The 13,785-nt window shown below is 34.3% G+C and overlaps 1 protein-coding gene across 1 annotated transcript in view; it reads right to left on the bottom strand.

Annotated features, from left to right (window-relative positions):
• Positions 1 to 890: 890 nt before the first annotated feature.
• Positions 891 to 13,785, bottom strand: part of Nca (Neurocalcin) — a 95,895-nt gene continuing 83,000 nt past the window's right edge. Inside the window, exons 2-5 of the mRNA XM_053768155.1 lie at positions 13,572 to 13,723; positions 12,982 to 13,100; positions 12,349 to 12,537; positions 891 to 11,305 (exon numbers count right to left, since the gene is read on the bottom strand). Of these exons, the coding sequence (XP_053624130.1) occupies positions 11,111 to 11,305; positions 12,349 to 12,537; positions 12,982 to 13,100; positions 13,572 to 13,641 (573 nt within the window). The 5' untranslated portion in view covers positions 13,642 to 13,723 and the 3' untranslated portion in view covers positions 891 to 11,110. The remainder of the gene's footprint in view (positions 11,306 to 12,348; positions 12,538 to 12,981; positions 13,101 to 13,571; positions 13,724 to 13,785) is intronic.

The raw sequence follows: 13,785 nt of genomic DNA, 5'->3' as shown, positions 1-13,785 counted from the left end.
CATTTTTGGGGTCGATATCGATAGATATATGATGCTCTTTTCACAGTGGAATGAAACACACACAACAACTTTCTTGGCATTATTAATGGAGTGGTTTGCCATTACCTTGTCCATTTCACAAGTTAATAATCAACCAGTGTGCAGGTTTCCTCACGATGTTTTCCTTCACCAGAACAAATACCGGAACGGAAAGATTTACATGATGAAGTCGTCCTTAAATTCCGTTAAGTCCTTACATGCTTATGACGTCATCCACGACTTCATCCATAAAGTTTAACATCTATACCTGCCCAAGTAGGTAGTTCATGTTAAGCACAAGCTGAAAAATGCAAGGTCTGTTCATTTATTATTTACGTACCTACTCTTTTAATCATATTCTGTAATATAGCAGTTATTTACAATACCTACCGTGTTCGATCCCAAGTATGAGTCTTAGGAATTTGGGAAACTTGCGTTTGAGATCCAGGTCCATATAAAAGTATAATTTTGAAATTTATCTAAGATTCATTTCCGTTGTTACACCCGACAGATATGAGATCTTATACACAAGTCAAATTAGGTTCGAAAAACGGTAAAAAAGAAAATATTTAGGTCAGATATAGGTCTGCACTATTAACGATGTTTTGAGTCTAAAGAATCTTAAGAAAAATGTCTAGTCTAGAGAATAACGGTCAGAAGTCTTTAGTAGACCACTGATCCACTTATATTAAAAACTTATATAAAATAGCTCTTAAGTGCAGTCATCGATTTACATGTTTGAGTTAGTGTTAAGTTACTAAAATTTAAGCAATTTAAGTATTATGCATTATATGTTTGCTTTTTGGACTAATACGGCAGTAAATAAAACTGAGTATCTGAGTAACTAAAAGGGCAGTAAATAAAACCACTTATGAGAGAAGAAAGATTTAATAAATAGATATAATAATTTTAATCTAAAACAGAGTATCAGAACTAGAAGGTCAATTTTAAAGAAAATTATGTTAGGATTTACAAATTGACTACACAGAAATTTGAATCGTCAAGACAAATGCATCGTCATAATGTACAAAAGGTATATAATATCAACCCATCATAATCATCATCTATGCCATACAACGGACTAGTTTATGTCACTGTAATGACTTATAATTCATGACCTTACATTTTAATATATAGTTAAGAACTATGTCAGGTAAAGTTTAAGATTTACTAAGTGAGTATAAGTCAGATATCGAGATCAAAAGTTTCTGACTTGACCTGTATGCGATAGTAAAATATAAAAATAGTAGGTCTCACTTGGCAAATCTCGAGGTTTACCTTCGTATAGGCTTTTACAGTAACATACACATATTTAACAATCCGTTAAATTTTCAAAAATGACGACTATCATTGATACCTTATGACGTCAGATCCGAAAGTTTCTGTTGAAGCATTGAAGTTTATATTTCATTTTGGAGTAGATATTACAACATTTATCATTGTACGATATTTAGGGGAGAGGGTGCTATCAAAGATCAAATTTGAACCGTGTCGAATTAAGTTGGCAACACGCGTAGTGCTTGCAATATAACACCGAGATTGTCAATAAGCGAATTGATATGTGACCCACAACAATTAGTCAATAAATAAAATCGATTATAGGCAGCTTCAGACCGAAATCGTATGCACAACTTATGTGTATTGTACGTAGTCCATGCATGCACTCGTACGCTACGCAGCCAGTTTGATTCGTCTCATATAGTTTCATGTAATACAAGTCACGCCGGTAAGGCGCTATGCATAAGTCTATTGGGAAAATACAGGAAGTAAACCCATCTATACCCATCTAAACGAATTCGGTCTGACCCTGCCTTATAGCCGGAGCAGGCCGGCGGTATAAGTACCGATTGATTACTTAGTGCTACAGTTCTTGTACATTTGGTCCTTCAAAGAGGGCCGATCTCATGGCCCCCGCTAACTAATTTACTTCCACTTCACAAATTGTTAATGAAAAGCATTACAAATTTTGGATTTACGGTCATGATATTAGAAAACATGACCATCAGCTGATTTAAGACCAAATGATAGATGAGCCTATCGTCATTCAGAGTTATCTGAGAGGGGAGGATGCAGGTACCCGGAGGAACCAACAAATTTCCCGAACCAATAGCACCCTGGTTTTCATTGTCAACGTACTCTTAAGAGAGCGTAAGTTTTTACGTATCAAATCATTATACTCTAAACACTGCGATACTTACAAAAAGTATTCATAGATATATTTTATCTAACAATCCTTTAATCTCATAGGACATTTTATGCACCATAGATTATATCAGTGACGATATTAAATAGTGAAAATTATATATTAAGGAAGAAGACTTCTTAGCATATAGTGGGAAAAAGCAAACCGTGCCTAACTAGGTGTAGGGAGAAACGTGTTGAAACGCAGAAATTTACATCGTAAATACAATATATATAACCGCCAGATATACCGACACGTTATGTATTACCAGAAGCGATCTAATTCATTATGTATGTAAAAATTAGCACCCATATAATGCTAGCAATAAACTAGTCGGTGCACTAAATCTTCTAGACATACTCTCAATTTTTTAAAATGTATTTACTTCGTAAAGGCCAAATTACATTTCGTAGTTTAGTCGTCTACTACAATACTGGAAGACCATAAAAAAAATATTCAGCATTGAATATTAAATTTAGTAAAATTAGTTGATCTGGTTTATTTCATTTGGAACACAATGCTATCTAAGTATAATTAATTAGGTAAAGTTCTATCTAGGCAGAGCGTGGTGAGTGATTCGTACGCATGGCGTTAGAAGCATGTTCAACAATAGTGGAGGATTTGTATTTGAACTTCGCAAAACACTTCCTCCATGTTGGATCTCGAACTGAGACAGGCGCCGGCGCAGGCGACGTTGCCGCGCCGTGCGACTCCGCTACCCGACTCTATCTTACGTTTATGTCGTCGCCACTCAACGCTAAGGGATGAAGCAAACCGAGCAGACTAAACTACCAATTTCCAACGTGGCCAATAACGCAAGCGAAATGTTGCGCTTACACTTATCATTTTGCATGCGAATCACCTTCCCTCGATGCAAAAATTATTATAAAATCAACTGCGTAGACGAAAAATCTAATGAAATATGTCAAATAATTGAAACGTTCATGACCTTTGACGTGTCTGAGATTCTGTTTAGATCTATTCTGAATGTTTTAAAGATCATATTATTCAGGAAACACTTATACGGCTCAATGTAGGCACCTAAACATACTGGAATTACATTTATAAACACTGGGACAGTTCGCAAATACTACATGAGGAAGCTTGTCATAAGAGAAGTTTAGAATATCCTCTGTAAAACGACAAACACCCTTAAACATGAATGAACATCTAACAACCTGTACATAAATTTAAAATGATATATTAAAAATATTGATCTTTCTTACAATTCAACATCGAGATTTTTAGAAATGATTTATTGCAGAGGTTACCAGCTGAGGTACGACAATATCATCGTCTGGAGCCGCGGCTCGCCGATATGTTTGCTACACGAACACAGACACAAGCAAACGGCGCGCATCCCGGGTGTGGGAAGGACCGGGGTGACTTGTATGACTAGCTCAAAGTATTACATAGACCGTGAAACACGCGGGTAAACCCGACAAACATTTTATTAGTTTTCTTAACACCAATAAAAAAGTACAGTTTACTTCTACATACATACATACATATGAGTTAATATGATTGCAGGTAATCTGCGTATTGTACTTAGAAAAAAGATATCAATATTCAATCAATTCCACAATAATCATAAAATGTTAGTTAAAACACCGAAGCATACGTTAAACACGTCAATAAAATAGTTGTGCGAAAACTAAGAATTGTGCATTCGATTCAATATTATTCCAATGTTCTAGCTAGCTAACAGGACAAAAATAATAAAAAAGATAAATAAATAATAAAAACATTTGTAAGTACAGTAGATGAGAATTCATTCAAAATACAAAAAGTATCAATCAAACCTAAAAAAATTGTAATAAACAAAATTATAAAAGTGTAGAATGTGTTACAAAAAAAGTCAACTGAATGTCAAAAATATTGTGTTAGTAAAATTATCAAAAATCTATTCGTAAGATTATATAATAACGTTAGTGGATAAGTTGTAACATGAAATAAATATTTTAATCACGTATTAAGATTTAAATAATAATTATACTATGGAGGAAACAATTTTAATAGCAAACCGCTGACGCCCGAAATTACAAAGCAAAGCAAATATTGAATGTCCCCTACATTCATGTTCTAAGCATTTATCAGCATTTTTACACCAAATTGGCCTTCGATCGTTGATAGCTATCATGTGTATGTATAGACATCAGTCGAATTACTGACACACATCGCCATCTACCTGTTAGCAACATCAACTGCATCGTCACTTGAAGGTAAAGACCACGTGTTCGATTTTATAATGAACACAGTATGGGATTTACAACATTACCTATATAAGCGTACATGAATATTTTAATAAATAAAATTCACGTAATTATATTTAATACTAATTATATTTGATTTGATTTTGATAATACTTTTAAAATATTTAAGTGCGTAATTATGTAAGCCACATTGTATAAATTAGCCTTGTTGCCAGAACACAAAAGATGGCATGGCGATGGAACACGGTAAGTGTTATAATTGCTGACAACCGAAATAATTCGAATGCTATCTAAACATAAATATTATCAAAGCAACTTAAGTGTTGTCCGTTTAAGTTACTTACCTCCAATATAAAATAGGTATTATTCTTAATTCTTAAATATTGATGTCAAAATTTTTAGAGCTAACAAAATTGCTTATAAATGTGACAATGTTTAGTTAATATAAAAAAATATCCTTCGCTTTCATGCAAGTTTTAGATAAAATTGGCTTGGTATATTTATACTATCTTCGTGATTTAAAATATATCGAATTATCAAAATAAAATTACACACAAGCCTAAGACATACCTGTCTTATAGAGGCTTGAAGGCTACATAATCTACATATAGATATTGCTTACTCATAAGAAGATAAATTATCGGCGAAATATTATTCTGCCGAAACGACTTGCTACAATGACTTTCAACCCCAGCTTTGATACTAGTTAGAAAATGATAAAAACCGTAAATATTAATTCGTGGTCTCTTATAAAATGTTATTATTTTTATTAGTGATGATGAATTTTCATTAACGCTTCAATATATTTATTTACTAACAAATCTGTATTCGTTTCGATATTTAAACCTTATTTATATTTTGGATACGAGGAATTAAAAGCCTAGTTTTCCGAAAGTATAGCATACTAACAATAGCTCATAACAGAAGGTCATTCAATCAAAAACTTGGTAGACCTAAAATCCCTGGGGCCTTTTTTCGAATTTGTATTGGATTTGGTACATTGATTTCGTTTCTAACTACTAGCACTGTCTATAACTTACGATAAACTTGCTTATATATACGTATACGCAAAGATATTGTTGAAGAACGTTCGTAATCTTAATGCAAATGGCGTTAATGTGATTGGAAGTCATCCAATATTTGCCTTATTCTGAGATCAATCTTATTCTGATATCTCATTTCAACAAGATCGTGTCATCATTTCTGAAAATAGCAATGCGTACACAACTTACTGCGCAGTTGTCAAATAGCCATGTCTTCCAACTACACGAGCGCCACCAAGCGGATGCAAATGCGAGATATCTACCAACCTCAAAGGGCAGTTAAATTATACGTTTACGTGTCAAATTTGCTCAATATTTTCAATATTTTTCCAAATTTTGCGATGCAAACCAACAAACCAAACTCGAAATGGGTTGCCGCTGAAGTTTTTGGATAGAAACTGAAAATGTACTGGGCGTAAATTCATGTATAATTGCAGGCGGTTCAGTTAAGTTTGGCGTTAAATAGTTAGTTAATGTACTAATGATACACAATTGCAATCGCATACAATTTGGAATGAAGGCCAGCCCAGATCACGATACAACCTAGTCATAATAAAGCTGTCATGATTTTCTAGATCAACTTTACATTATAAATGTGTACATTTTGCACTAACCACATGAAAAATCTTACAAATCATTATCATAACAAAATAATCGAATAATACTTAGGGTGACTTGAGGATTACATATTTTTATATTTTCATATTTACTAAAAACTAAACCTTAATAATATCAACTACGCGAATAGATCAGCATAAACATAATTATAAATTAATATTAATTTGTATATCGTCTGTATCGTTTGTTGCGTGTTTGTCTTCATATTGTGCAAATATTTTGCTGTCTTTTCAATGCTAGCGCCGGTACGAGTGAAAGAAAATACCAGTTTATTATTACCAGCTATAAGAACGCCCGCTGCGTGACGTGTCTCCTGATCCTGTCTCAGGCACAAACCATAAGTGCGACAGAAATGGAAGGGATTCAGCGATCACCTCTTGCGCATATAAAGAGTGTGTTTGAGACAGAATAAGTACGAGCTATGACTACGCGTAACGCAAAGGACGACTTCAAATAACAAGCTAGAGCCATGCGTTCTCGTCTCCAGCAATGCAAGACATAACAATTATTAGAAAAACTGTCGACGCTTAGCTAGGCCTAAAAACGATCGTTTGCTTCTAAAATACAATGCGTATGACTGTCTAGCGTTTCACTCAAAAACCATGAAAAACGATGAGCTATCCATATACAAAATGGACGTATACAAGCAGTCAAATGTTAGCAGTAAAATTGTGGTGGTAAAATTTATATTGTGATATTTACGAAGGACGCCGGTGAATGCTAGCAGTGAGAAGAAAGCTGGCATCACGGATGCTAGTTACCGCTATTGATATGATGCTTTCAAATAGACACAGACAAAATTGCCGTGATTTAGATTAGTCAGCTGAATTTAGTAGATTTGTATCAGCGTTCATACTTTTATATGCCTTCTTTGTAGATAGCCCTTTACTCTCCACTAAAACCAGCGACTAACATTCTGTATCAGACAAAACATAGCAGTTACTAGCTTAGGCCCCCTTGAATTCGGGCTATAGTAATAAACTTATCAGGTCCGGCGGGGTTGTCGCTACTGTTGAACAAATGATTTTTCTTGTTGACTTTTGAAAGTTTCAAGTTTAACACGTTCAATCGTGCATGCGTCGCACATTGTTGGACATTTATACAAAACATAGTCTTATTTATTCAAGTTCAATCCCGTAAACATACAAGCGGGCCTTAAACGTGTAACCGAGATAGCAAATCATGTCATGTCTTTTTGGTCTAGCAATTCGTATCAACAGCGATCTCTAATTTCAAGATAAAGGCTCAACAGTGCTTGCTATACCAAAAGGGTTTTAAATATTAGGTATTTAACTATTTATATAATATCTGACTTGCCACCCGTCCTGGAACATATAAACTTCCTTTGTAAACAAAGGAAATTCTTTAAATGGTGGTCAGTAAAGTGCTTTTAGCAGTTAAGGTACAAATTACGACTTTCACACTTTATAAAAATGGCACTATATGCACTGCTCACATCTTATTCTTATGTATAATAAATTTTTGTATAGAAGCAAATATATCGATGGGATCTTCCATACTGTGAACAATATATCTACAGCATTAGCAACTCTATTGTATAAGGCTATTTATTAGAATTACGTTATTTAATGTAGGTAGGAAGGACACAAATATATTTTAATACTAAAACATTACGGTTGCCTTATGAGACGTGAGTCATAGAGGATATCCTTACATGAGCGGCGTCAGTATTGCTTAAGTTGAACAAATATCTCTACACTAGGCTTAAATAAGAATTCTAGGTAAACATGCAATAAATTGATAATTATATCAAGCCTTAAATTTATATTATACTAACATCTAATAAATTTTCTGAAAGCCGATTAAATTTGCGTTCAATGAAAACGTTATTCATAAAAATTTACGAAGTTTTAGTTCTCTTATTTTATCTCGTTCTTTTCAATATCAAATATCGAAACGAGAGATATAGGAGTATGTGTTAGAAACTGTTTATTACATTAAATGTATGTTTTAATATTTTTATGATTAACGATATTATGTTAATCGCTTCGGGGGACTAAACGTGTAATTTCGATACTTTTAACGACTAATTATGACTGATTTTTAATAAGCATGATAACTATCATAGTAAATACATAAAACAATATTTCGAATAAAACATATTTTCGTTAGATTATCTGAAAAGAAAACCCACGCAGAGAAATTTGAATCTGAGATGAAAAAAACACCTATTATACCATCAAGCTAACGCAATCGTCACGCTTATGAAACTTGTATATATGCATTTAATTTTTATTCCAATGCTGGTGTTATTATTCAAATGCGTCAAACCTATAACCTAACATCAAATATATCGATATAACATTATTTTATATTTAACGTCAAAAATCCTAAAGCGAAGATCCATAACATGGAATATTCACAGGCACTTTAAGCAAACTAAATCGTTTGTAATGATGCCGTGCGGAATGATATATGACATGATGACGACTAAAAATGCCGAAATCCGTGCGAAGTGGAGGAGACAATGCGGACCTCAATACGACGGCTCAACACTTAATTGCTGAGGAAGACACCAGGAATACGCTCTGATGAGATAAGATTAACAAGACTGTTTCAAATATCACTTAATGCCAATTATTCAACACTTCTCTTACTATCAAATAACACATTTTATAGTAGTAATTTGCTATTATTGATTAGCAATAATAGCAGAATAGCGCAAATCGAGGTAGTTTTATTGATATAATAACTGTTTGTGATATGCTATCGCTTAACTGTTCCCCAACAAAAGTTAGCATAAAAGACGTAACTTAACGACGAATGAATGACTTATTTATTGAACGAATAAATGATTGAACTATTGCCAATTACCTAATTTTGTTTTATTTGATTTTAATGACCAATTTATTTAAATTATGAATGTTTAAAAAGTGTTTTTATGATATAATGATGTTTGTTTTGCTCATATCGAATGTTACACACAAATTTATTTTAAAAGTATATAAATAGATGAAAATGTTTGCGTTGAAATAAAAGTGTATATTTGTAGGCACTTTTACAAAAGACACAAAAAATTTGGCAATCCAATTGCTTCCGATAGCAAAACTAGTGACACCAAACTCTAAAACCAATTGATGAATTAGCAAATTCACAGCCACTAATCGTGGTAGCCGGCAGCTACCAGGCACTATAAAAGCGGTTATTATTACGACTTTTAGAATTCGACAACGACTCGTGTAAGGATGCCTTTATTTGAAGCAAATCGTCTGGAATTGTTAATGTACAACTCTGGTCATGTAGGTAATGCAGACTGCTTTCTGTTTACGATCGAAATAGCCTCATAATAAATGCCGCCAAGATGACTGAATAGCGGCTTTTAGAGCTGACTGTCCAGGGAATTTCTATATAAACATATCAGTGACTCAGTCTCATAAAACACCCAATTTCATAGTACACAGTAACAATTTTTAAATTTATAATAAATTATAAAATATAGATAAATATTTGGACATCAACCAACAGCGTATGGAGTGCGTAGATGTTCCCTTCACAGCGTAACCAACCACAGGACAGGTGTTAAAACTAACTAGAATCTTGGGGAAAAGTGTAAATAAACTATACATAGTAGTCATACTTCAGTTGTCCTGATGTTTGGCTATTCATTTTATATTCTAGTTCCTAGTTTACGAAGAGAGCTTCGAAATCTTGTTGTCCAGTTCACACAGCCCCGATCATAAGTCAATCAATATAATTGTTGCAACTATTCTAAAAATCAATGAAAAAGAAAATAGTATGTATACAAAACAAATAATCTTGCACTCATCGATTTCATTATCACGTGACATATTTTGTTCTTAAATTGTACTTACGATAACGGCGTCCGAACACTTACCGACGCGGAATCGATTTTAACCGGTCATAATAACCTTTATGTCTCTCCAATAAGGGTGAAGCCATTCACCTAGAATCGGCAGAAGAGCCGGAGAGCGGTTTTTCTAGCAGATTTCGAGTCGATAAATGGGTCGTTGTCCACCCATTTAACGCTGCAGTGTATATGATCTAATATATGACAATTAGTTCACACGATCTTAGTGTAGTATTAGGTGTACTTGCACATGTCAAATAAGATTCTAGTAGCTATAAAGAACATTCGTGTAAGTATTTTATTCAGTACTTGAAAAGGAAATAGAACATGCGTGTGTTTATTGAGTCATTCTCACGAGATTAAGGCCCACTTTTCACGTCTTTCTGATAAAATATTATACTGTACTCTGACAGATAAACTGCTTGGTGAATCTGCTTGAGGAGATTGGCCAGTTAGCCATATTCAACACTTGTGAAACACAAGTTTAACGCTATCTATTGGATATATTACAGATAGACTGTAAGATATTTTAACAGCTAGGGGTGAGGGCCCAGGTAATTTTTAATTTGCACATTCAGCTTTAATTTCATTAATAATTAATCGTGTGAAATCAGAACATTTAAATATTAATATATCGATAAATTAATATATTTTTGATTCAACTGTGTATATAAAATAGTGAACACGGTCAACTAGACAAATGTGTATATATTTTCCCATCCTAATTTCCATATTATTCTCTGTTAGTTTAAAGAAATTCATCACAAACTATTTCTATTTTAATATAAAAAAAACTTAGTTAATAGACTTGTGATACTACGTTAAAAGGTAAATCTTAGCACGTTTAGCTACAAACTTAGCTTATTATACTGCAAGCCAATAAGAAATCCACCTAAATACATTGTGGAAATCGATGAGATATCATTTTAATATAGTCATTTTAGTTATACATCTCTCATAATATAATTTCCTCTATCTATATTGTCTTTTTGTACTCTTACATATATTGCTGTTTATTCTGTACTCTATTTCCATAGTAATAAGTTGATTACTGAGTCAAACACCAGGACAACAACCCATAAAGAAATCTCAAGACTTTACGCCGCGCACTAGCTCTTACAAGCATGGTAAATTATGTGATACTTTACAATAGGTTTATATAAGTGTGGATAAAGGTACCCGATTGGTAGAATTAATATTTATGATATCACTGTGATTGGGGATCACATTGCAGCAACCGCACGATGGACGGGTCGCTTTTGGCGCCCTCTATGAACTCTTCGAGGGAAAGCTTCCCGTCTTTGTTTCTGTCCATCTGTCGGAATATTTTGTCTGTCCGCTTTTCTGGCGTGGATTCGTCCTCTGGCATCTTCATTACTGAGCCGACCATTTTGTATATAGCCTGGAATTGTAAATGTTGAAATTTAAACAGGGCTTTTAAGTCAATAAGGTATAATGTGATTAAAAAATATTTTATGTACGAAAATGCAAAACCTGTATATTAAAACAGATTCTTGGTGATATTTTTTGACTAAACGACACCATTAAACTCAAAGATGGGCAAAATTTATCTTAATAACGAATGATTTATTCATGGCGAAATTTAGTTACGAATAAATTGTTCATAAATAGTTTCTTCCTCATAGTCGTGGACTGAGGAACGTGGTCATTACATGGAATGAAAAACAAGTAATAACTTTCTTGGCATTATTAATAGAGTGGTAATAGGTTAATAACCAACAAGTGTGCAGGTTTCCTTACGATGTTTTTTTCTTCACCAGAAGCAAGTGGTAATCGATGAAAACTACTATATACAAACTCATGTCACACGAGTAGGATTCGAACCTGGGACCTTTCGATCCACAGGCGGGGTTCTTAACAATTACACCACCACCGCTTCAATTGTTTATTAATACTAATTTATTCGCGAATAAATTGGCCACGAACAAAAAATCATCACATTTTTTATCATTCAAATTAGGTAAGGTCATTATTTTCATACGTGTGGTAGGACGACACATTTGTTGTGTGAACAAAAACGTTCAGAAATCATTAAAAATGTGACGGTGGCGCTGGGTTGACCTAGTCTTTAAGTCCGATTATTTCATTAGTTAATTTCACCAGAAAAAACGGACCAGCATATATATCTCTCACGCTCTCACTCCCTCCGTCTACGCCACCCTTCTCTAATCTGGGCCAACCTTATCTAGTTCTTACCAGCAATATCCTTTACAACCTCGACCCAACTAAAAGCCTACGCTCCGTTTTCCATTTCCAGTGTCTGTCTCTCTCTTTCTCATCTGAGCGTTTTCCCAGTTTCTACAATCAGTCTGTCCCAGAGTCCACTTTAATACTTCGTCTACACTTCGGCAACCCTAGTTGACAGAACATTGGAATCCTTGTCGACGTCTATATAACCAATAAAAACAATGAAACGGGACGTACAGTGACAATCTCGAGCATCTCCTGCCGCGAGATATACCCGTTCCCGTCGAGGTCGTACATGGAGAAGGCCCACTTGAGCTTCTGCTCAAGCTTGCCCCGTGACGTCACGCTCAGCGCGCATAGGAACTCCCGGAAGTCGATGGTGCCATCGCCGTTCGCGTCGAACGTTCGAAACACGTGCTCTGCAAACTGTACCGCAGATTTTTTGTAATTTTTATTTATTACTTACACGATTAATTTAGTAAATGTGATACATATTTATTTATGTTTAATTAAATAAAGAACCTGGAAAATCTTACTAAGTTCTTACTTAACTCTCTCTCTCATGCTCGTCTGTTTCCGGTTTCATTTACGCCGCGAAGCCCGGGGTCTGCTTAAAAATAAACCAATTTGAATTCGGTTGTAATTTTAAAACCACGTGACTTCAACCTTAAGAATGCTATTGTTTCCTATCAGCTATTATATTTCTTTATGCCCCTCATACGATATCCATTGGAGGTTATGGAGTGTAAAACAGTTAAATGACCCGAAATTGGAAATTTACACGGGTTAGAGCCCACTGAGAGGAATGAACATTTTCCGAACACCTAATGTTTTCTATTTAGTACTAAGAATAACAAAATAATATCATACCTTACTAGCGTCGCCATACGGAAAAAAATTCCCATATATTTTTTTGAACTCTTCTACCGACAAATGTCCACTAGGACAATCTTTTAGAAATCCTTTGTACCATTCTTGGATTTCGGCATCTATAAAAATAAGGATAAAATATACAAATGAGAGACATCCGTTAAGCCACACAAAAATAGTTATTAATATTAATGGAAACTAGTGCAGTGTGAAAATGCGTAGTTTCAAGCAAGTGAGAGAAAAGAAGTTGAAGTAATTTCAATTTCATAAATGTGAAAGTGTGTTTATTTATCACTTTGGCCTTTTCTCGCGTCAAAACAGAACATCACTTCAATCAATGAAGTGATTTTTAATGTGGTAATCGTTTGAGAGCAGAAAGACCGGGTTAAAACTCAATTCTAGGTTAAAACCCTGTTATGACACATGTAAGGTGATAACTGGATTTTAACCCAGGGTAAAAACCTTCGCTGCTAGAGAGGGACATGGATTACGTCTTGCCGCGAGTGGAACCGCCAGTACACTGCTAATGTGAAATACTATAGGCACATCAATAACATAAACATAAAAAATTAAATGTACATTTATTTTACCTGAGAATTCGGTGTTCTGCTTCAGATCCTCTAGAACCTCGGGTTTTAGTTTGCTATTTTGTTTACCCATTTTGTGTTTGTTTATAATGTGGAATAGGACGCTACGATACGTTACACAACCAGCTCTCTTTTAGTTAGACAAATCTTGTGCCCTAAAATATAACACAAACTGGCAGATTATAAATGTCAATATTAAATATAATATAAAAAGCAA

Source organism: Plodia interpunctella, chromosome Z, assembly GCF_027563975.2.
Source record: "Plodia interpunctella isolate USDA-ARS_2022_Savannah chromosome Z, ilPloInte3.2, whole genome shotgun sequence".
Lineage (NCBI taxonomy): Eukaryota > Metazoa > Arthropoda > Insecta > Lepidoptera > Pyralidae > Plodia > Plodia interpunctella.
Note: the sequence above shows the minus strand (reverse complement) of the source record. Positions and strands in the feature narration are given on the sequence as shown.